At 45.9% G+C, this 25,116-nt stretch overlaps 1 protein-coding gene across 4 annotated transcripts in view; it reads left to right on the top strand.

Moving 5' to 3' along the window:
- The window catches only part of mthfd1l (methylenetetrahydrofolate dehydrogenase (NADP+ dependent) 1 like), a 63,295-nt gene that overhangs the window by 26,046 nt on the left and 12,133 nt on the right, over positions 1 to 25,116 (top strand). For 2 of the 4 annotated variants that reach the window (XM_083643160.1, XM_083643163.1), the window contains 7 exons: positions 4,497 to 4,608; positions 13,559 to 13,698; positions 14,347 to 14,388; positions 17,490 to 17,593; positions 18,819 to 18,996; positions 23,745 to 23,852; positions 23,990 to 24,142. In XM_083643160.1, the coding sequence (XP_083499286.1) occupies positions 4,497 to 4,608; positions 13,559 to 13,698; positions 14,347 to 14,388; positions 17,490 to 17,593; positions 18,819 to 18,996; positions 23,745 to 23,852; positions 23,990 to 24,142 (837 nt within the window). Of the gene's footprint in view, positions 1 to 4,496; positions 4,609 to 13,558; positions 13,699 to 14,346; positions 14,389 to 17,489; positions 17,594 to 18,488; positions 18,561 to 18,818; positions 18,997 to 23,744; positions 23,853 to 23,989; positions 24,143 to 25,116 lie in introns of those variants that run through there. The other 2 variants (XM_083643161.1, XM_083643162.1) reach the window with 2 other exon arrangements.

The raw sequence follows: 25,116 nt of genomic DNA, 5'->3' as shown, positions 1-25,116 counted from the left end.
GGGACAGTGTTACTCTTGGTCTGCGGTCAGGGCAGAGTATGGGACAGTGTTACTCTTGGTCTGTGGTCAGGGCAGAGTATGGGACAGTGTTACTCTTGGTCTGCGGTCAGGGCAGAGTATGGGACAGTGTTACTCTTGGTCTGTGGTCAGGGCAGAGTATGGGACAGTGTTACTCTTGTCTCTTGTCACTTTCAGGTCTAGATTTTCAGGCAGTCCTGAGAGTCAAACCTGTCATCTCACCATGCAGGATACATGTGAACAGGCCTGTGGCTTTCCACGTCGACAGGATGTGTAGAAAACACCATTTGAGGCACGTGCACACATAGGGAGCGAGACTCTGTACATCCAGGCTATCTGAAACACTGGATTGGGTTTAGGGGTTCATACTGTAGTTCATTGTTTCCCAACCAGGGGTACGTGTACCCCTAGCGGTTCTTGAGCACCTTGCAGGGCGTACTTGGAAAGATTGGGGATTTCAATTTATTTACAAAATGATAAAAACAATATTCCCAAGTAATTTCATACACCCATCTTGGTAAAACTGACGACTTTTTCAATTGAAAACTGTCAGGATTCTATTAAAGGGGCTCATTCAAATGATTTTCATTTAGTAATCAGATAGATAGGCCTCCTAAAGGTTTAATAATATGATTTTAATCAAACACATTTAAGAGAATCATAGACACACATGAGTGAGGGCATGGCAAAAAGGTTGGGAACCACTGCTTGTAGTTCACTGCAAAAAACGAATGTGTTATTCTGTTGGATTCATTTGAATCATCCAAGCTGATGTGATGTTAGCAGTTAGAAGCATGTTCTTTCTGATGATGGCTTCTACTTAAAGAGGATTTTTATCTTCTTCTTATCATTTGTTGTAAGGCTATTTTTCACTTGCTTGTCATTTGTTGGATGTGAACGGGGGCTGATTACATGGCCAATGGGTGGGGGAGATAAACACAGGCTGACCCAGATTGGGTTTTTTCAAGGGGGGGGGGGGGGGTGGAGTGTTGCAGGCAGGCAGCAGAGATTTGGTTACTTTCTAGGTTTTGGGAGGAAACAGTGCGGTCCTGTTTTGTGAAACCTTTTCCTGTGTGGTTTTCCTGTGATTCTGGCCGGGAGACTCGTATCGGGACCGACCAGGCCTCAGGGCTCCATGAGAACTTTCCATCTAGCTGGGCCCCCTGTGCCCTCTGTGGGTGTGATGGCGTGTGTGTATACGCACAGACACACATGAGTTTGTATATGATTGAAGGGTGTGTGTGTGTGTGTGTGTGTGTGTGTGTGTGTGTGTGTGTGTGTGGGGGCATGCGTTCATGTGTTGTTTCAGAAGGGGCAGATCTGCGGGAGAGGCAGTACAGGAGGAAACGGGATAGTTGTGGAACCCGCTCCCTCTCTCTGAACGTGTCTGTTAAGCAGGCCTCAATATGATTCTTCTGTGTGTTTTCTACACATCCTTTCTACGTGGAAATCCACAGACCACATGCATCCTGCCTGAGGTGTGGCAGTGATTTAGAATGGAATAGACAGTCAGGCTCAACGATCACAGGTATGACTGTCAGTCTGGACTGCCTGAAAATCTAGGCCTGGAAAGTGAAAAGAGAACACTCAGGGTTCAACATAACCAATGGCCCATCAATCATCATCATCAACCAATCAAAGATTTGTGCACAGCCAGATCGCATTTCAGTAGAAGTCCACCGAAAATCCACCGAAACTAGAGCGCAATCAGACTTCAGACTATAAGACAATATCTAGTCTCATATCACGATATTGATATATTTTGATATATTGCCCAGCCCTACCCCTCAAGTGCAGCTGCTCAGTGGCCAACCATAGAAGACTTCTGGATGTCTGTGAGATAGTCAGGTCTAGCTGTCCTCATGTATACGTTCAGTATGAGTAATGTCTTTGGCTTGGCAGTAGTAATGGCGGGCTAGTGAAGACAGCTCTGATGTTTCCACAGATGTGACTGTAGCTGATGAGTGATGGGCTGCACAAACACACACACACGGGGGGGGGGGGGATTTCCCCCCCAAAACAGAGTGTGAGTGATAGGAAAAGAGTTTTGAAAACTAGAAATGTCAGCACCTGCTGATGTAATTGTCGAGTCAGTGAGTTGATCACCTTCCCTATCAGTCCCCTGCAGGTATATTGTGGTCATCTTGTGCTGGAACGTTGCTTAACTTTGTTTGTGCAGTTTTGCTAAAACGCTGACGTAATTCAAAACCAATTAGTTCAGTTTAGCATTGGTCAACAACAGCTGGTGTAGTGTTGGGTAAGAAGAGGAAGAGGAAACAATGAAATGATCTCCATTTTCCTGTGTTTTTTTTATCGGTTTCCCTCCCCGAAGTCCTCATAATCCTCTCTTCCTCCCCGCTTGTCCAGCGAACGAGGCGGGCGACACTCTCACCTTCTCATTCACTTCCTCTCTCATCGGCCTGTGGCGACCGCCTGATTTACTTTTCCCATGTAGCGGCGCGGAAACAGTGACAGATGTGAAGTGGGTCACGTTAAAGTTCAGCAGTTGCAAACACACATGGGACTCCACCTAACACATGACGTATGTCAACTTTCCGATGGAGAAAGGAACATGGTATTGAATGGACAGCAGTACTGAAAGGATGTTTTTCATTGGATTGTACTGATTGTGCTGCCAATACACCAAGGGTCTCTTTCTCTCTCTTGCCCTTTGTTTCTATCTTCCCTTCTTCTATGGACCCATTTCACAGCAACCCTTTGAGGTGGTAAAAGCAGGAAGTAAAGCAGCTGCACGCTAATACCATTAATTATGCTTCCATTCTGTGCCAGGTGCCCTCATTAATACTAATGATTACACCTGCGTTATTTCCTGTTTTACCACCTCAAAAGGTTGCTGTGAAATGAGCCTATATACAATACCCCCTTCTCTCTCTCGCTTTAACCATATCTGATCCATTCTTGTTCTTCCTGCAGTTACGTCCCGCTGTGATGTCGCTGCCTTTTAAACTACTAGTTTACACAGACAAATAGACAATGGACAGCGTGTGTCAGAGCCTTGCTAAATGGCTGATTTACTACTCATAGGGGAGGCTATTTATGCAAGGCCAAGGGAGAGGTGTATAAACAAAAGCTTAGAAAGCCATGCGTGGCCTTCCCATCCTTCCTCTCAGTCTCAAGTATTCTCATGCAGTTTAACAATGGCTCAATTCAACTTTCCCCCGTTTTCTTCTTGCCCATTTGTCCCAGTGCAGCGTCCCTCTTAAAGTCCCAGTGCAGCGTCCCTCTTAAAGTTCCAGTGCAGCGTCCCTCTTAAAGTCCCAGTGCAGCGTCCCTCTTAAAGTCCCAGTGCAGTGTCCCTCTTAAAGTCCCAGTGCAGTGTCCCTCTTAAAGTCCCAGTGCAGTGTCCCTCTTAAAGTCCCAGTGCAGCGTCCCTCTTAAAGTCCCAGTGCAGTGTCCCTCTTAAAGTCCCAGTGCAGTGTCCCTCTTAAAGTCCCAGTGCAGTGTCCCTCTTAAAGTCCCAGTGCAGTGTCCCTCTTAAAGTCCCAGTGCAGTGTCCCTCTTAAAGTCCCAGTGCAGTGTCCCTCTTAAAGTCCCAGTGCAGCGTCCCTCTTAAAGTCCCAGTGCAGTGTCCCTCTTAATGTCCATCGTGAGAGCAGGGAAGGAATTGTCCTCTTGAGGAGTTGACCTTTCCTCTTGGCAGCCATATCCTGCGACGTCTTGCTTTGTTTAAGCTGGATGCGTGCTACACAATCTTCTTTGAGTCCGTTGAGAACCAAGGTTGCCATTCACTACCGTCAACAGCAAGCTTTTCAGGATAGGCCTGCTCTTAGGAGGCCAGTGCAGCGAAAATGGTTGAAAATTGTTTTGGGCAACAGGGTTTCCCTAATGCAAGCCCAGTGGCCCACCGGGGGGCAAAGTTGACCCCGGCCTAAGCATCGGGGATTTAAATTCAGCGGTGTGGCCCCTGTCAAAAGGTACTTGGCCTACCACCGGACCTAACTGGGCCTTTTCTCGGGGAAACCCTGGACAAAATCTGTATTTGATTTGTGTATACTGAGAACTGCTGCACTGTACTGTCTTTTTATTGTGTTAATGTTCTTTTTTTTGTACACAAGTTTAATGGGGTTACTTAGGTAGCAATTTAAACCTCTGAAACAAATTCCACCAGCCTTGCTGTGCGCCAATGACAGGAAGTTGCACTTGAAGAAATCTTATAGTCAGTCAGTGCACGTCCAGCCCAGAGAAAGGATGCCTGACCTACATTCTAGCTGGCACGCCACTCGGCACTTCTTAACTTGTACCTAGTGTTTTAGACAAACACACTGCCAGCCAAAGTGCATCCACTCTGCAATATTGACCCTGGCCGTTTGACTTCAACATGTGCAAAGTCCAGAATGCGAGTTAGTGTGAAAGGGCTGCTTAGGCTTTATTTGTACTCGGTGGGCTGTGAGTCTCTGTGGGGAAGAGTGTTTTCTCAACTCCTCCTGCATGTTTGTGTGCCCTCCTGATTGTTGCAGGGTACGCCTGTGTTTGTCCACGCCGGGCCCTTCGCCAACATCGCCCACGGCAACTCCTCGGTGCTGGCAGACAAGCTGGCTTTGAAGCTGGTCGGACGGGACGGCTTTGTGGGTAAGAGAGCACGACCCCCCCCCCCCCCCCCCGCGCATACAAAGCGGACACACCAGCCCAGGCAAGATGCACACACGTACGGCCTTTGGAGAAGACGACCAGATGCGCGTTTTTGCGAAATGTCAAGTCTCGTTGAGTCCCAGATGTGGAGGAATGCAAGGCCTAGGCTTCCTTAGCGGGCCGGGGTAAACTATAACTTAGAGTTTTAGTCGAGCAGCGAGATGCGTCTCGCTTCCCCTCCTGCCAGAACCTTTGGCCTAGATTCACCTTCTGGCTCTCCTCTCCTCTACCTACTTGTGGCTGTCAAACGTGCAGCGTGGCCTCCTGGTCATGCGTAACTTTCTAGGAAACCGGTGGAAAAGATTGCGTAAAAAAAAGAAGGAGATAATCTTAAGAGCCTCTGGAATGCTTTAGAGTAAACCAAGCTAATCCCATCAATGTCAAAGCATACCGACTATTTCCATCTTTATCTGTCTATCTGTCCCGCTGCGCTCCTTCTCTCTCCTCATTCACTTTGGCTGCGGAACATTTTTGGAATGTGTGTGTGTTTGGGTGGGTGGGGGGGGGGGGGGGGGGGGGGGTTGGGTGGGCCTTGTCAGGTGTGTTTGAAGTACGTGCAAATCTCTCTGACCCTACGTTTATGTGCATGTCATGCATATATGGCCATGTTTACGGGTGAGACCGAGGCTTGCCACAGTAGTCGGTGTTACCGGTGTTACAGTACAGGGTGTTCAGGCATATATGATTTCATTACTTGCCCACCGACACCGTTGTTTTAATTTTTTTTTATATATATAGAAATAAAACCCACTTATGTTCATCAAATAAAAAAGGAATTTGTAAAATACTAAGCGCCGAGTTATCAGTACTTAGTCAGACGACAGATGACCGAGTCGTATCGGGTATGCAGGCCAAGCCGTCATCCGCCTTTCGTTTTGTTAATAAAAGTTCCATTTCTGTGTTTAATATAAGAGAGTTTGTAATGGCACTGTTTTATTATTGTTGTGTTCTTCATTAAATGATAATCTAACAAAATCAACAATAATCAAAATGGCCTCACCGTGGCGTCCCTAATGACAGCAATATTGGGTAAAAGGGAATGGTTGACTCTCTGGATGCATACCACATGTAGGGCCGACATCTCCACGTCAGGCCAAATGTGTAGGCAGCATGTGTAGGCTGCATGTGCTGAGAATTGGGTTTCACAACAGTAGTATGCAGGCCAAACCGTCATCCGCCTTTCGTTTAGTTGATAAAAGTTATATTCTGTGTTTAATAAGAGAGTTTTTAATTGCGCTGTTTTATTGTTGTTGTGTTTTCCATTAAACAAATAATAATCAAACAAAAACAACAAAATCAACAATAATCGAAATGGCCTCACCGTGGCATCCCTAGAATAATATTGGGTAAAAGCCAGGGAACAGTTGACTCTCCAGACGCATACCACATGTAGGGCCGTCATCTCCGCGCCAGGCCAAATGTGTAGGCAGCATGTGCTGAGAATTGGGTTTCACAACACTGCAGAGGATGTGTGCATTTTTGTGTGGGTTACTAGCCCCCCCCCCCCCACACACACACAAAAACACCCCCCTTGACGCCCCCCTTGTCTTTCCTTCCATCTGTCCATCTCGTACCCTCTCCTCCCTGTCTGTGTGTTTGTTACCTGACTCTCAGGTATGCCAGGAACTCGCCCTCCCTCCTCTTCCTCCTTAGGCAGCTGGGATGCATGATACCCCCCCCCCCCATCCACCAAGTCACTCCCCCACTCCCTCCCGCCAACTCCCCTCTGATGCCTGAAGGTTTGCCTGCTTTTAAAGAGTAAAAACAGCAAAACAAAATAGTAGAGCAGATAACCATAACAATTGTGCATTTTGTGGTCAAAGCATATCATTTGGTACAGTTATAGCCAAAGGCATTCAAAAAGAAAAAGGATATTGGGCCAGCATCAGGCAATTTTTTTGAATAGTATGAATATTGTAACTGCAAGAAAGTTGCGTATATGGATTATCTCAGTGTCAAGTCATAAATGTTTTATGATGCAGAATTCCAATTTGGAACTTTAGAATTTCTCAGAAACATCCTCTTATCTCACAATTCAAGATAATCCACCATTTTCTTCTAGATGGCCATTGGCCACCATAAAATGGGCAGTGGTGACCTAAAGGTTAGAGAAGCAAGCTTGTGACTCGAAGGTTGTCTGTTCAATCCCTGGAAGGGGGAAGTGAAAAAGTAGCACTTGCCCCTCCCTCATTACCACCACTGAGGGGCCCTTGTGCAAGGCCCTTAACCCCAACCGCTCCAGTGGAGCTGCTCAGTGGCCAGCAGCTCAGACTGGTTGTACTGGTCAGTTTCCAGGTGTGAATGTGAACAGGGCACTCCTGAAAAAGAGAGCATTGCTCTCAGTGAGACTCTCAACTCCCCCTGTATTCACCTTATTATTTGCCCATATAAGGACGCTTCCGCATAACGTCGTTTTGTAATCGTCTTTCCGTTTTAGACCCGGAAGTAGATTACGCCTACCGTAATAATTTTTAGACTTGCCAAAAAGCTGTTTTCAAGCAAAAAAAACAAAGTTTTAATATTTTTTCGGATGAGAACGTAACATTCCAAATATGTGACCAGTTTATCAGAATAACGCCTATAGACCAAATCAGCGGGATGTTTACATTTACTTCCGGGTACCCCTGGGTCCACACATTATAATGGCGGTGAACGGCACAAACTGACGTGTTGAAGACAAAAACAGACAAAGAAGACAAAAATGGTTCGTCCGTGTTGTGTTGTTGTTTAATATCATTCATAACAACACTTTCACTAACGTTAGTGGAGACCAGACTAGCTTATTTACCTGTTGGACCAGACCAGAGTAGACTTGACGCTAAATTTAATTAACGTGGCGTCGGTAGCTCTGTCTGTAACGTTAACGAGTCTGCTCTCGCCGAGAAGAGCCTGGTGACGCGAGGTTACGAGTCTGCAAAAAAACAGCGAGTTTGACAGACAAACAAACCTTATTAGCTAGCTAACACTACATAAAACAAACACAGAAGAAAGGCTAGATACGTCGGACAAGCATGTTTACCAACCGTTTAACCATTTAAATTGAAAGTAGTCGGCCGAAAACAACGAGAGGGTTTGACAGCATTTATTTGACAACACGCACATTTAAACCTGCCGCCTTCCCCAAGTGGTACCCGGAAGTAAATTTGTTTACATGGTGACGTCACGGTGATTTGGTCTATAGAGACAGTCCGCATGTCTGGGAACACCCATACAGGCTCTAGGAACGCCCACAATAGACGCTGGGTTAGCTGGCTCAGCCTTGCTGGGGGCGGGGTCAGGGTGGGGTAAATTCCCCCGTTCTATCCATTCAGCAAAGTTAGAATTTAGCTGATAGCCCAGCCCAGGCAGACACGATCGGGGATTTAACCACCGCAGTAAACGCACATCTGAGCAGACGTCTTGTGTTGTGTGAACCCCCAAACATGTAGTTTAGAGCCGCAGTACCGTCTTTTGGTGAGTCAGCCCATGAGATATATCGGCGGTTTTACCCCACTCGCGCGCCAGCCGTTTAACATTTTGTGGGCGTTCCCAGAGATGCGGACTGTCTCTATTTGGAAATATTTAACGAGCAGCGAGGACTGAGAGCGATGGCTGTATGACCAGTCGGACTAGCTAGTATCTGTCAACCCCTACTACTGGCAGTGAGAAAACACCGTCGACGTTAAATTCCGACCGGGTACAGCCATCGGCTCGCAGCAGTAACGCTATGAACATAAACGCAGTTTAGTTTCTGAATGTTGCCATAGTGACGTTTTGTTTTGAAATTGGCCGCCAACTAGCGCTGAACCGGAAGAACAAATACAATTGCGTCTAACACGGAAGAGAAGAAGTGGGCGGGGCTGCATAAGGTGAATAAATAAAGGTAAAAAAAAGGACTAGGTAGTCCAATAAGCTCATAAATCCTCCAAGTCCGTAAAATGAAGAATAACTATTGTATGAGTGGCATTCGTTTTTGCATGCTTGAGTATGATCACAGAGTAAAACTCTGCTCAAAGTCTTTGACAATTGAAGTAAGCACTCCGTAGTTCCTTCAGTTAATCTACAGTCTTTCTTAAAGGTGGTCTCCTGTGGAAAAGGTAGTAAATGAACTCCTAGTGAACTCTCTTCAATAACAGCTGTGTGGGTGTGTATGAACACACTCAGCCCTGCTTCATCACACTCTATATTAATATAGGGGGTTTCAAATCACTGGAATCTGCCTCTGGATTTAAAATGGTCGGGCTGGGGGGCTGGGAGGGTGCTGGTCCAGTCACCCAGTAGGAACGCATTCCACATGCCAGATGTGAGTGATTCCTGTAGACTCGGACAACCCCCCTGATACAGACTTACTGTAAGATCTCCCGCAGCACAGAACCTCCCCCGCAGAACCTCCCCCGACTAGACAAACACAACATTTGGGTTTTTAGAGGAATGGACACTGAAATGAGCTAGAGGCCGGGAGGTGACGGGCTGCCAGAGGTTCTGTCAGTGTGGGTATGGTAGGGCTCGTCCAGACCCAGGTTCCATGTTGTTTTTTATTCCCACGGTGAGTCAGTCAGTTAGTTAGTCAGTCAGTCAGTTAGTTAGTTAGTTAGTCAGTCAGTCAGGTAACAGTGAGGTGATGTGCTTTGTCAGATGGCCTCTAGAGAGTGAAACATGCGCTTCTCCTATCCATAGTATTCTCATGATGTCACAAGCATTTTCCTACCAATATGGCGCTACAATACACACAGCTCATTGGCTGGTTGTGTCACTTGATTGTAATCACCTGTTAATTGATTACAATCACCTGCTATTTTCCTACCAAGATGGCCGTGTGGTGCTGTAACAGAATACTATCAATACAGGATCTGTGCTCCTTTTATATTAATCAATGATCAAATAATAGCAATTTTATTATTATTATAAAATAAATATGATTTGGTGATCTAAAATTTCTTTGAATCTCATCCTCTGACATTTGAAAAAAGTTTGAACAAATAACACAGCAGCCATGGCTTTCTCAGGGTGAGAAGTTAAGACGTGCTTCCTCTGGCCGTTGAATACCATGATGCACAATTTATGTCTGTTTGGCTTTCAGTAAATTGATGGGAGTGACCTGCCATTGCCACTACTCAAAATACAGCTGCGGGACAAACACAGTAAATAACAGTCTCCGGCCCGGTGTCTAACCCCATTTCCACGTGCAAAATGCTTGTGCGCACAAGTTAGTAGATCGGAATGAGCACTTGCTTTGACGCATGCAACTGCAATAATGCAACTGCAAATGCTCCATTAGTGTGGTAGGAACAGGGGGCACGTTATTATTCTAATGAGAACTACGCCTCCGAAATGCAACATGGGCAGATTCTGGAAAACAATGATAGCAGGAAGAGGGCAGCGTTGGATCTGGCCTACTTTGTAGCCTTGGTGTGTGCGAGTGTTGTTGTTGGCAGCGGCACCGATACCAGCGCTTCGACTGGTACTAACTACACCGTCCAGCTCTCCTCTCGCTCCAGCCCGACTCAACTACTCACAACAGCGCAGACCTGCCCCGCGCTCTCTGGACAGTTCAGGGTCGTCACAGCGCAGACCTGCCCCGCGCTCTCTGGACAGTTCAGGGTCGTCACAGCGCAGACCTGCCCCGCGCTCTCTGGACAGTTCAGGGTCGTCACAGCGCAGACCTGCCCCGCGCTCTCTGGACAGTTCAGGGTCGTCACAGCGCAGACCTCCCCCGCTCTCTCTGGACAGTTCAGGGTCGTCACAGCGCAGACCTGCCCCGCGCTCTCTGGACAGTTCAGGGTCGTCACACAGAACAGGAAACTCTTTCTCGCAAACCGTTTCCTCATGACAGCCTCTGGGTCCGGGCTCCTTCTCTGCCGTCACGTGCTGGTGAGAGGCTGGCGCGTGTGTCTCACGGCTGTTAAACACTCACCACCACCACGTTTGATGCTTTTGCTCTTTTTCTCATAAATGTGTGTGTTATGGATACACCGCCCGTGTGGGAGATCAAATATTACATCGAGCGCAAATACTGTACCCTAAGAATGTGATTTTTGTTGGCAAGCTGGTTGAGTATTGCGAGCCAAAAGCTGGAGTGTGATGTTAACTAGAAACACGACACTCCAGTCAGCTTTCTGTGGCCTGCTTACATTCCTGCGCTCATACCTCAGGCTTGATTTGTTGCTCTTCACTGATAAAAAAGGCGACATGTTCAGATGGAGGTTATGCAGCCAAGGCCCCCAAAACCACAATGTGTCTGCATAACGTCAATATTGTCACTCATATTCCCAGAAACTGTTAATTCCTTCTAATGTAATTACTCTCTCTCTCTTTATTTCACTCTCCTCCTCTTGGTCTCTTTCCCAGAAAATTCTTTAGTCCTTCTAATTTGATTATGCTCTTTCTTTCTTTCTTTCTTTCTTTCTTTCTTTCTTTCTCTTTCTCTCTCCTTTTCCCTCTCTCCACCCCCCTCTCTCTCTCTCTCTCGCTCTCATATTCTGGCACCCCCGTCTCTTTCTTTGCTTGGGTCTCTGCATAACGAGCGCAGCTGTGATTTAATTGGCAAAAGCAGAGTGAGGCATTTCTTTGTGGAAAGTCACTCCTTTTCCAACAAACAGTCATCACATGGCCACAGAGGGATGCGCTTTATCAAATATCAGTGTCACTAATGACAGTCAATTGGTCTTCTATGCACCCATCTCTCCTGTGGCCAAAGTTGGCCAAACAATGAATGGTTTCAATCTATTGTCTCCCTGAGTTTCAACGTTGTTGTTGTTGTTTTGTGTGTGTGTGGGGGTGGGGTGTTTTTTTGTTTTGTTTTTGCAACCAATGAAAGCCAAACTGAAAAAAGCCATCCTAGAGAAATTGATTCAAATGATTCCTGTAACCATGACTGACAATAAATATGGATGGACACACGCACGCACGCTGCACACACAAATCATATGCACAGGGGTAATCACATTAATTTGATATGTTTCCTGACATGCTTCCTGGTAGCATTTAATTATATTCCTTTTAAATAGATTAAAGGTTAAGAGGGTCAGCTGTTGGTCACCACCAGGCTGCACACACATGGAATACAGTTAAAGGTGACAGGAGGAGTGGGATTGGCTGATTTATATTCAACAACACACACGATCATTCGTCTTGACAGGAACCCCAAAGTTGGGTTGGGTTTTTAGTAGGGGTGGGGTGGGGGGGGGGGGATCGACACAGCATAATATCGCAATATTTTGTGGGCAATATATTGTATCGTATCGAAGTATCGTGATATTTTATTATACAAAATGTCAAGTGCATGCAACATTTATGACAGGTTTTTATGACAGTGTTGGTCAGTCTGTCTGCTTGACAATCCCATTTTACTGCAATAAAAATGATTAAAGTGAGATGAACAGACTGGAAACTTTATCTGATTAGATAAAACAGATGTTGACAAAAGTTTGTTCCTTTGGGGACATCATTTGCAGTATAAAGGTAATAAATCACAATCTAACTCAATATCGCAATACTCAATATATCGCAATACTATCTTATGGTGACTTAAGTATCGTGATAATATCGTATCGTGGGGCATCTGGGGATTCCCGCCCATAGTTTTTAGTGAGTGGAGCTCTGGCCCGCTCCCCAGCAGGAGCAGCAGTGGACGGACGTCCTACTGGGATAGATAGACCATTTAGGCTAATAGCTCTTTGTTAGAATGATGCTGAGGTCATCTCTGCGCTGACCCTCGCCTGTTTTTCACATCACTGCTCTTAGTTAAACAGCTTGTATCCCTGTATCAAACCTTGTGTATCTAATTTCATCAGATAACAAAACAAGCCTCACTTTCTCAGTTTCTCTCTTTCCCCCTGAAAATGTGTTCGTCCCTCTTATGTAATCTCTCTCCTTTCTCTCTCTCTCACTCTCACTCTCTAGCTCCTTTCTCTCTCTCTCTCTCTCTCTCTCTCTCTCTCTCTCTCTCTCACTGTCCCTCCCTGTCCTCGTTGCCCTCGTTCGTTCACAACCTGATTTTTCTCAGTTTCGCTCTACATAACGAGTGTAAATGTGATGTACTGTAGTGAAAACACTATCTCCAAAAACTAAAAATGATTTATTATTATTTTCAGACTGAGCATCATGCACATCTTAAAATTAGACTGTTAATTTGGGGTGTTAGGTTCAGGTTGTTGAGTTTTGTGTGAAGTTTTAAATGACGAACAAAAAAGAAATGCTAAACACAAAATTGGGAGTTAAAAGGTTTTCACCTGATAGCAGCAGTATGGAGTTCTTCAGGGTAGCCTCTACCTTCCTCTGAGTTCTAGTTGGGACCCATCGGGAAGTGCTTTAGTACAATGGTGTCATGCACCCACGCACACAAGCGTGCGTGCGCACACACACACACACACACACACACGCACACACACGTGCAGCAACAGGAAACCTTATCTTAACAAGGCTGTCATTCCAGGTGGACTATTTGCTTTGCTTGGAGCCTGTTCAAGAGGCTCGGGTCTAGGGCCGACCATATCAGAGTCCCTTGGCCATCCATTGAGATACCTCACAGTGAAGCCAAACTCAATACAGCTTCACTGTACAGACAGAGGAAGACAGTAGGACTCAGCCCCTAATCGCATTATGATGCCTGAACGAACTCACGTGTGCATATAATATTGATGATACTGCTGAAGGTCAAACATGGTCAAATACGGTGCGTTACCAACAGGCTGATAGATGGAAGTAATATATATCGATAGATGCCTGGTCTATTTATCAACATAAATAAACATGATTTATGTCAAAGACTATGGACTTGTTAGGGGACTCCTCCACCCCCCTCTCTGCCCAGCCACTATGTGCATCCATGATTATATTGAACCCTGCATGACTAGAAGCTTCAAATCCACTCAAGAAATGAAATGATATGATGAATTCTGTTGCTTCACAGTGACTGAAGCAGGTTTCGGGGCAGACATCGGGATGGAGAAGTTCTTCAACATCAAGTGTCGAGCTTCAGGCCTGAGGCCCGATGTAGTGGTGCTGGTTTCTACGATCCGAGCGCTAAAGATGCATGGCGGAGGCCCAAATGTAAGTGAACAAGTGATTGTTTAATTACATACACATCCCAATACGATGTAATAGTTTGTTTCCGGCGCCTTGTTCGAAAGGCACATGGGCAGATACAATACCAGCCACCCTCCAGTTTCCACACCAAGTTGAGATACACCCTCTTGTCCTGGGATACACCCTCTCCTATCAGCCTCCACCTGTAGGCTGACCTGCTGCACTTCTTAATCGATTATTGAGAATAGTGCACAAAATATAGCTATACAGTACACACCTGTGCAAACATGCAGTACAAGAAGGGCATCTATGGACTGATGGGTCTGGCTAAATATTTGAGTTTAATCAGTTAACTCACAGAACTTTGTGCATTCCTCTATCAAGTAAATGTTTATCTTGAATGACCCACCTCCTAGAATACCACAAACACAACTATATACACCAGCTTAGAATTCCCTGGTATTTGCTGGCCCGTGTCCCATTCAGTGAAATTAATGCCAGAAATGAACAGCAATACAATATGTCATGTACAGGCATGTGATCTGGACCAGGCAAGAAAGCACAATCTCTGCATTACATATGAATGTGTCCAGAGAAACAAACAAAAAAGTGGCAGGGGGGGAAAAGTATCCTTGAGTATTATGTGTTTATCTGTACTTTGTGTGTTTTTAGGTCTCAGCAGGTGCACCTCTTCCCAGAGCGTACATTGATGAGGTATGAGACATTCTTCTTCTTCTTCTTCTTCTTCTTCTTCTTCTTCTTCTTCTTCTTCTGCTTCCTCCTCCTCCTCCTCCTCCTCCTCCTCCTCCTCCTCCTCCTCCTCCTCCTCCTCCTCCTCCAATGCCTTTCTTCTGAGGATCACAATGGCTTCACTTCCAACTGGGTTATAATTGGCTCAGCATAATTGAATACAGTCGGAAAGGTCAAGACGGTTCCAGTCATGCTGGGGCCAATTAACCTCAGTGGTTCATAATAGTCCAATTATAAAACAATCATGTACTCATCATTGATCAACCTGAAACTACATTTGTTTTGAGTGCATGAGTGTTGTTGTATTGAGAGAACTGTTGGAAGCCATACACAGGTTTGACCATAGGTGGCGATACAGTACCCTCTTGGGCCAGAAGGAGTTAAGACTGAGTTAGTGTAGCATAGTTAAGGCCTTCATCATGGGTAACCTCTTGAGCCCTAACCCCTCACAGCCCCGCCCTTCTTTTAAAGATGGGAAAGATTGGGATAGGTCTGAATGGCATGGCGAGATACACTTACACTAGCTGAGCACTAAAGCAGTGATTGTCAACCTTTTGATTTATGTATTTGTTTAACCTTTATTTAACCAGGTCGGTCCCATTGAGATACAAATACCTCTTTTTCAAGGGAAGCCTGGCCAAGATAGCAGCATAAAAGAGATACAGTTACAACAGTAAAACAGACAAACACCAGTGCACAAACATGCAATAAAACAGGCAAAAGCAGTTACAACATTCATAAAAAAACATGCGCAAATACATATCAAGGACCCTAATTTAATCCACTTAAGGGCCACGGACCCCCGTCTTTCAAACCCAAGTCTGAGATGACTTTTATTGCTAGATATGATTTTGTCCAGAATTCCATTACTGACTGTATTGTAGGTAGAGATAACAGAGAAACTCTGATCAATTTTTCTACATTCTCTGACTGTGCTAACTACATGTAAATTAAATATTGGTGGAGTTGAACAAATCATCAATTTGCTGGGGACCCCCTGGAACCCCCCTCAAGGGCCCCTGGTGGCCCCCGTCCCCCACGTTGAGAACCACTGCACTAAAGCACTCGCCATATTGTGTTACTCATCGTATCCTTTATCTGAGGTTGATCCTTCAGGCCAGGTATGTACGGTACGGTGGGGGCCAGGAAAAGCTTTGGAACGGAGCCGTCATTTGACGCATTTATATAGATTTGTGATGATGATAGATTGGCGATGCGTAAAGGGACTTTCTGCTGGTCCTCTATCTGCCTCAGGCCTCCAGCTGGATTCCCACTGGCCTCTAATGTCCTCATATATGCATAAATACATCTCCCACTAACATGGTTAAAGAGCATTTATTTGATTAACAGGCTAAATAGAACCTTTGCCATGTGGTTTCCGCTTATGTGGGCCTAGTAGAGTTGAGGTGGGGTTCTGTTGGTGTGTGTGTGTGTGCGTGTGTGCGTGTGTGTGTGTGTCCAGGCGCACGTCCATATCTGGCTTGAATCACTGGTCTCTCAGGCAGTTTCAGCTGAGTAAATAACGAAGCGGTGTAAGTTGAGGCCTGTAACGAGAAGCAGAGGTACGGTGGAGAACAGAGCCAGGGAAATGGATTTATGGGCCATGAATGGCCTTACTGCTCTGGGCCCGGGGCTCCACATACAGCGCAATATTGGATTACTGTGGTCAACCATGGAGTAGCTACAGAATACGCTATTACTATGCCTGGGCCTATAACCACTGATCCGCACATAATATACGAGAAGGCAACGATTAACAAATAACCCTGTGTCCAGTACGATTATCAGAATACCACAGTCTTAGTTATTGGTACAATACCAAACCAAGTGTCGTGATTCCAAGTGGCTACAATAAACCACACCAAATAAACATGACAACTACTGTACTTTTTTATAGTCATTCAAAGCTTTCATATATAGCTATTAGATATATATACTAGGCATCACGTGCGCTGCGCCCGCTCGATTCCTAGGCTCGCCTGCTGAGCGGCCTCGCCCGCCCTGTGGCTCGCCTGCTGAGCGGCCTCGCCCGCCCTGTAGCTCAACCGGCTGGCCCTGCAGCTCACATACAGTACTGTAGTCTGATATAATCCAGCCACAATGTACATAGTGATGGAGGCAGAGAGACATACTGTAGGCATCTGAAGTAATACAATCTGTAAATATTTCTATTGCAGCCATACAGTATCTCAAAAGTCTCATTGAAATGCCAAGCATAACCGCATCCTTAGAGATTAAATAATAATAATAATCGAGACGTTTACACAGTGTTAAAGTTCTAAGCAAAATTAATGGAGTTTTTATCAGAAATGAATGCAACCAGCAGTCACAAACACTTTTCCCCCGCTGTACTGACCACGCACCAAACTGTGTCCCCAGTGTCAAGTTCCATACCGAACAGGGATTTTGTGCATCATTCCACCTCTATTCGCTGCATATTGTCGTTCACAGTATTAATGCTAACACAGACCCGGCTGCACCGCTCATGAATTTTGAAAATTTTACTTCAGAGTCTTTGGTGTCATGGGTGTTGTAAGGGTTGTGTAGAAGGACTCCCATCGACTTCCCAAAGACACACAAACACAGAGAGAGAGAGAGAGAGACAGAAGTCTTTCCTCTCCAGTGGCTCACTTGTTTGAAAGAGAAAGAAAGTACAAAGAAAGTGTTGTTGCTGAAAGTACTAAACATGACCCAGGGGGACAGTATCACAGGGCAGGTGGGGACACTGACTCTGCAGCCTTCCAGACCTCCTGACTTTAATACAGTTATAATGTTCTATCTATCTCTCTATGTCTCTCACATACACAGTGTGTGCGCGCGCACACACACACACACACACACACACACACACACACACACACACACACACACACACACACACACACACACACACACACACACTCACACTCCTTGTCCAAGCATATTATGATGTGTAATATCTGATGGATAGCCTGCTGTATTCCATTTGATGGGGTGATTTATGCTGAATGTCTGAATTGTATTATGAATAAGAACCGTGCACGTATAACCTTCACTCCCCCCCCCCCCTTTCTGTCTCTCTCTAGAACCTAAGCCTAGTGGCAGGTGGTTGCCATAGCAATCTCAGGAAGCAGATCCAGATAGCACACCTGTTTGGTATACCAGTGGTGGTAGCTCTCAATGTCTTCAAGTAAGATGTGTGCACACACACACACACACACACACACGCACACGACCCTAAATCATATACTGTTGCATTTATAAGGGCCACAATTGCACCATAATACTTTTAATTAAATACTTAATTTAAGTTCGGGGGGTACGGTGGTGCAGTGGTAAGCGCTGTCGCCTCACAGCTCGAAGGTCCTGGGTTCGATTCCCACCTGGGACGCTGTGAACGCTGAAGGAATGCGTGCCCGTCCGCATGTCCTCGAGTGCCCACCGCCCGGGTGGGGTCGTCAAAAGGGCCTTTCTGTGTGGAGTTTGCATGATCTCCCCGTGCCTCCCGGGGTGTTTCCTTCATATAGGAACCCCCTTCACCAAAACATACAATATCCTGGTTGCATATCCTGGTTGCAGGGGGCACGGTGGTGCAGTCGGTAGCGCTGTCGCCTCACAGCTAGAAGGTCCTGGGTACGATTCCCGCCTGGGACGCTGTGGGCACTGGGGTTGTGTCCCCCCCATATCTTCAGTGCTTACTGCCCAGGTGGGTTATCTCGTCGAAAGGGCCTTTCTGTGTGGAGTTTGCATGTTCTCCCCGTGCTCCCCAGGGGTTCCTCCATACATAACCCCCCACTAAAAACATGCAGAAGATCGTCATCCGACCAGTGACGACAACACCCGAAGTTGATCCCCGGGCGCTGTACGAGAAAGCGACCACTGCCCCTGGCCTGCCCCCCGGAGGAAAGGACAAGCCTGGATGGGTTAAATGCAGAGGACAAATTTCACCGGCCACCGTCAGCATGAGTGTGTGTTTGTGGCCGCATGCATGTGTTGGTGTGTTCGTGTGACAATAAAAGACGGGCTTGTCCGTCTACTAACTGTTTAACTGTTTAACTGATGTGGTGCTTCCTCTGGTCGTGAAGGGCGCCTGTTCGGAGGGAGGGGAACTCGTTGGAATAGCGTGATCCTCCCACGTGCTATGTCCTACCGGTGAAGCTTCCCCTGTCAGGTGAAAAGAAGCGGCTGGCTAACTGCCCATGTCTCGGAGGAAGCATGGAGCCAGTTTTCGGCTCTCCCCAGATCGGCAGAGGGTGGAGCAGCAACCAGGATAAATATAAATTAGCACTAATGGGGGATAAAAATGGGATTAAAAAAATCGGGGGGGGGGGGGGGGTTGGGGGGGGACTTAATTTAGCTATTTATTTTTCAATGTAACAAAGCACCTCTCACAAGTCTTGATGTTGTTCCTTCAGGACAGACACCCAGGCAGAGATTGACCTGGTGTGTCAGATTGCCAAAGAGTGCGGGGCTTCTGACGCCGTGCCCTGCCACCACTGGGCACGGGGCGGCCGAGGCTCGCTGGAGCTGGCCCAAGCTGTGAAGGAGGCCACCAGCACACCCAACAACTTCCAGTTCCTGTACAACCTGGAGGTGAGAGCAGAGAGGCTGCCTGCAGATGTGTTTAGAATATGGGACACTCTGCACTGCAGACGCCCAGAATGAGTCGCAAACAGAATCTAGGCCTACCTTTCAAAGGAAGGACAGAAATGGCAAGTATTACCATTTAGCCTAGAAAGACAATGAGACGTATCTCATTTCAGCTTGGTTATATATGCTATACTTCTCCACAGCTGGGATGCCTATTCTGACCAATCAGATCACCTGGTCCTAACTGCTTGTTGTACTGTATAATGTGCCATAACAAGATTAAGCCTGTTTAAGCTGCTTTGTCTTAAGTAATTTCTGGGTTAGTGTTAGGATCATGTAGCACTAGCCTGTTATCTTAATTGCTTGGCGCTTGTTGACAGTTATTAATACACAGTTATTAATACACAGACTGTTGTCAGAATGCTGTGGTCAAGAGGCCAGGCCACGCCGCCTGTAGGAGAGCCACATGAGATAGAAACAGAGCACGCTCACTGTTGTCTCCATGTTATGCAAGTACAAAACATTCAAAAGTACTGATAACTTCAGTCATTACTACAGTATGTGATGCATTAATACAGCTATTGGTATTCCAAATGCAACCAAAATCTGATTTCCTAAAAGAAACAACTCCCTGTAATTATATCCAGGTTCTTATTTTAATTGTACATTGTGGTGTACTGTGCCATGTGGTTGTAGGCACCTCCACCCAGTTCCTCTGTTTGAGCCAGAGGCCTGTAAATACTGTGAGGGCTGAGGTATGTAGCGGCACAAGATCAACTGGCCCTTGCCTGGTGATATCCAGCAATATTAGTTTCACTAATTTCACTACTCTGGACACACACCTGCATTCACACACAAGCACAAAGAAAAAAGCTTTTGGCCTCATGTCTTAACTCTTAGAATATGTTTACTCTAGTTTTTATCTTTCTTTTTGTATTTAAACCTTTCATCAGGGACCATGTTTAACTATTAACTGTTCAAATTTTCAAACTTTGGCTTCAGATTAAATTGTCAAGGGAACTTTGATCATGACCGTAGGTCTGCATCACTACTCCGAGAGGCTTGATTGTGCTCTCCTCTGAAATACAAGTCTGCTTTATTGTTTGAATTTGCACAGAGCTTTTCTAAGTGTTCAAAGCACCATACACCTTATGAGGGTAGTTCATCTCAGCCTTAAAGCACCATACACCTTATGAGGGTAGTCCATCTCAGCCTTAAAGCTCAAGTCCATTAAGTGTTCAAAGCACCATACACCTTTAATGAGGGTAGTTCATCTCAGCCTTAACGCTCAAGTCCATTAAGTGTTCAAAGCACCATACACCTTATGAGGGTAGTCCATCTCAGCCTTAACGCTCAAGTCCATTAAGTGTTCAAAGCACCATACACCTTATGAGGGTAGTCCATCTCAGTCTTAATGATCAAGTCCATTAAGTGTTCAAAGCACCATACACCTTATGAGGGTAGTCCATCTCAGCCTTAATGATCAAGTCCATTAAGTGTTCAAAGCACCATACACCTTATGAGGGTAGTCCATCTCAGCCTTAACGCTCAAGTCCATTAAGTGTTCAAAGCACCATACACCTTATGAGGGTAGTCCATCTCAGCCATAACGCTCAAGTCCATTACCTGCTATCGAATCGATAGCAACAAAATGAAACCTAACTAGGATAATTTGCTGGATGTCTAGATAACACATCTTTGAATTAGGCTATAATAGGAGGAATCAGCGTGATGTCACAACAACAACAAATCCCCCAGAAATGCGGAAGCCCGCAGCAGTTAACTAATATGAGTTGTGCCAAACAAATGTCTCAAAAACTATACATGGCATCGCTTATATTTTGACATTCTGAGTGAGAGCAGAAATAGCTCAAGAGTTTGATGTATAATATGCATGTTGTGTGAACTGTCACAGTTTTTAAAATGTAAACAGCACAGCCAGGGCTAGAGTGAGCACTCAAGGCTGGCTCCATAGGGTCCCATTGCCGTTTTCCCCCAGTGACGCGGTTTGTTTACCAAAATGCTGCTCGGCTGATCCCTCATATAGGCCTTTTTTTTTTTTTTTTTTAGCTAAGTTAGCAGCTAGTTATGGCTCCTGTTGTTGCTATGCAGCTATTGCTAACCCATTTAAAGTGTGGTGCACTTTTCTTTCAAGTTAAAATACTTCCAACATGCAACATGGTAAACAACAGGAAAAGAAGGGAGAAGAGGTTCCTAGTAGACACAGCCTGTTTCCAATACAACTCTCCTCCCTGGAAGAAAAGGGCATAACTCCATTATTATAACTCACCTTGTCTGCTTAATTTTGCTTTAGCTCTTAAACTCTATTATCTATCTATAACATTGGCAGGGGTCCACGAGTAATAGAAGGAAATGGCACCCGGTGATTAGTTTAGTGTCAGGGGGTGTAGAAGAGGTAGAGGAAGGGCAGGTTTTTAACTGCGTTAGAGATAGAGATCCTGGACGGACGGGGGCAGAAAAGACTGGTGCATTGTGTTTTAATATGTTATTGGTAAAGGATTGACAACACAGAGGCTGAATGAGTGGAGTTACCTGGGTTTGGATGAGGAGCATTTCTCTCTCTTGTTGGTATGGGACCACATCCCAACCGTGGATACTGAGCAGGTCTAATAGCCCATGACACAGTCAGGCCGACTGGTGTCTGGGCCGTCGGTGAGCTGTCGCCCCCTAGTGTTTTTACGGTGTGTCCCGCACCGTCAGCGCTAGTCGGCCTTGTCGGCCTTGTCGGTGGCTTTGTTAGCCAATTCTACATGTTGAATCGGCGTTGGGCAGTCGGTGAGAGAAATCACTCTCACTGAGAGATTGGCTGGTCAGCTGGTTAAGCGAGGTAGTGGCGCACGAGAAGAGAGGGCGCGCACAAAACGTTTGTCTCATTTTTTCAACTTCATCTCATCTGATAATTCCAATATACGAATGTCCTCACAACAACCTGACCTTCGGGAAAGCCCCTTGAGCTTGTCGCTGTATGATATCACCCATTTAGAGCAGTTTCTCCTTATTTTCCACCTCCGCCTCTTGCTTTCCAAAAGACCAGGCCGGGGCTCGCAACGGTAGTGCCATTTGCAACTTTTTATCAGACATATTCTCGATTAGAAGTAGCTATATTATGAAACCGTTTAAGTTTTGCGTAAGAGTGATGTGAAAATTGTAGGCAAACGCTGCTTTGTTTCATGTATCTGGTTTGTATATCGGTAGTCTTATGTCTCATGCAGACGTAGAACGTACGTGCTAGCTGACCATTGGCTGTAGTCTTTTTGCCGTGTGTTCAAGTGCAACTTTTTGCCCCCCGAGGATAGCCTCCATTCTAATTGTGACTAGAGATATTGGTTGATGGATTGAATGTCCCTTAATTATATATACAAGAAATAGACTTAAAGGCATTTTGAAAGAAAGACCAAAGAAATCTCCTTACTTACAAGTAATATGAGAGCTGAACATCAGAGCTATCACCAAGAAGGCACAACAGAGGATGTACTTTGTGCGGCAGCTGAAGAAATTCAAAGTGCCAAAGGCAACGATGGTGCACTTATACACATCCATCGTTGAGTCCATCCTCACCTGCTCCATCTCCGTCTGGTATGCTGCTGCCACTCTTAAGGACATTAACAGACTGCAGCGCATCATCTGCTGTGCTGGGAAGGTGATCGGATACAACCTGCCATCCCTTCAGGACCTGCACACAGCCAGGACACTGAAGCAGTCTCGTAAGATCATGGCTGACCCCCTCCTGCTGCAATAACGATTTGAGGTTTTGATCGATGGACTTTTCCTGAGACTGTTGTGCGTGAATATCCCAGGAGATCAGCAGTTTCACAAATACTCAAACCAGCCCATCTGGCACTAACAGCCATGCCACGGTCAAAGTCACTGAGATCACTTTTCTCCCTATTCTGATGTTTGACGTGAACATGAACTGAAGCTGCTGACCTGTATCTGCATGATCTTATGCATTGCACTGTTGCCACGTGATTGGCTGCATGGATAATTGCGTGAATAAGCAGGTGTGCAGGTGTTCCTAATAAAGTGCGTGGTGAGTGTATATATCCAGCGTGGGTTATAAAAGCAATTGTTCAGGCATTTAAATACTTTGTCAGGATTGGGTACTTCCTGGGGAAACGAACTGAGCCAGAGAGTATGGAGGGGGAAAAACATCAGCTGGTTTGAGTTAGTGAGTTTGGGATGTTGTGACTTAAATTAAGTGATCAGGTTGTGCTTAAATACGTGTGTGCCCATATACCCATGATGTGTGTTCGCATGCGTGTACTCATAAGTTTGGCCTAGGTGAATGTTTGAGGACTTTAATCCTTTAATCCAGTCTGTGCAGGTCGTATAGTCATAACACGTTTAGCTAATCACTCTGCCTGCTCAAAGTAGGAGCCACCTGAATTAGACTGTTCTGCCAAATCAGTGAGTCCGTTGGCCAGTTAAGTTAAAGCTGATCTGGTTTTAACTGTTTCTGTTTGTTTATGATTCCCACGCTCTAAAAAGCTTAGTCTTACAGATTTGAGAGAGAGAAAGAGAGAGAGAAACCTTAAAGTGTTAAGAGTTTGAAGACCTGGTTCACTGTCACACAGCGTCTCCAAGAGTCCAACATCTTGGAGATCTTGCAGTTTTTGTTGAACTCTTCTTAACCCTGATGTCAGAAGGATGTCTGATTGTTCACTAAATCTTACTTTTCCCATGAATCCACTTTTGAATGGTGTGTCTGATGCGCTGTGCCTTCCCCATAGATGCCCATAGTGGAGAAGATCAGGACGATAGCCCAGAAAGTGTATGGGGCTGATGACATTGAGCTGTCCCCAGAGGCCAAGTCTAAGATAGATTACTACAACCAACAGGTGAGATCACTGCTACTGCAATAACATCTGACACACAGGAGTCATGCAGCTTATCTCTCGCTCTCTCACTCTCTCTCTCACTCTCTCTCTCTCTCACACACACCAACCATTGTGTGTTCTTGTGTTCCTATACCCAGGGCTACGGTACACTGCCCATCTGCATGGCCAAGACGCACCTGTCACTGTCCCACATGCCCGACAAAAAGGGCGCACCCACTGGATTCGTTCTGCCGATCAGAGACGTTCGTGCTAGCGTCGGCGCCGGCTTCATCTACCCACTCGTTGGCACGGTAAGTAATCTGCAACCGTTCAGGAGCAGCAGGAGTCTCCGTGCCTTCATGGCTCAAAGTCACCTTCTAGAGTTGACGTATTGAAAGTGAATGGATCCACACAGCTGCAAACATGCAATGACATTTTGTAGCGATTATTGTCTGTTAAATACATACACTATATGGCAAAATTGAGGCTATAAGCTACAGTGGAGTAGAGCACGTGCGATACATGCAAGTGCACACACACCTTCATTTTGAGCTGTAGGTGTGAGGCCGGTATGCAAGTGGGATATGGTTATATAGAGTTCATGGAATAACTGAAGTGAGCTGTCGACACCAAAATATGACACATCTCCTACACACGTGTCTCTGCTGTGTGCAATACCAACTGTGTTTTCCTTTAACTCCTTCACTCTGTCTGCCTTCCTCGCCTCACCTCCCCATGCTCCTCCTTTTAATACAACATATACAGACCGTTGCCTTTTAGATTCCACAGGGAGAGTGGAGAAGTGTTGATGATGAAAGACCAGGCTTTGTGAAAATATTAGCTTTGACTCTGTGCAGAGAGCCCCTTATAGGCAGGCATTCTTGTGTGTTTGTCTTTGTGTGTACCATTGGTGTGTACAGTACATGTGTGTGTCTCTTCAGTGATGAAGCGACTATGTGTGCACAGTATACGTTTGTGTCTATGTACGTGGGTCTCCAAGTGTGAAATTGTTGATATATGATGATGGTCCTGGCAGCTTTATCTACCTAGATAGGCTCATCAGGCCGTGCGGGTGCTGTGCCCAATGCCCATCCTTCTCTCGTTTTCATCTCGTTTCCATGACTCCCTCTCCGGATGGGATCAGAATCACGTCTCGGGCTCTGATCGCTGATAACTCTGTTACGCCGCGGCGGGTAGAGCCGCTCGGCTGATGATGGGCAGGGCAGGAAGGAAGCGGCTTCCTGAGAGCGTTTGACTCCTGCCGTTTCACCAGCGCGCCCCGAGG

The sequence above is a fragment of the Poromitra crassiceps genome, assembly GCF_964638095.1.
Source record: "Poromitra crassiceps genome assembly, chromosome: 9".
Classification (NCBI taxonomy): domain Eukaryota; kingdom Metazoa; phylum Chordata; class Actinopteri; order Beryciformes; family Melamphaidae; genus Poromitra; species Poromitra crassiceps.
This window is presented reverse-complemented; position numbering and strand designations above follow the sequence as displayed.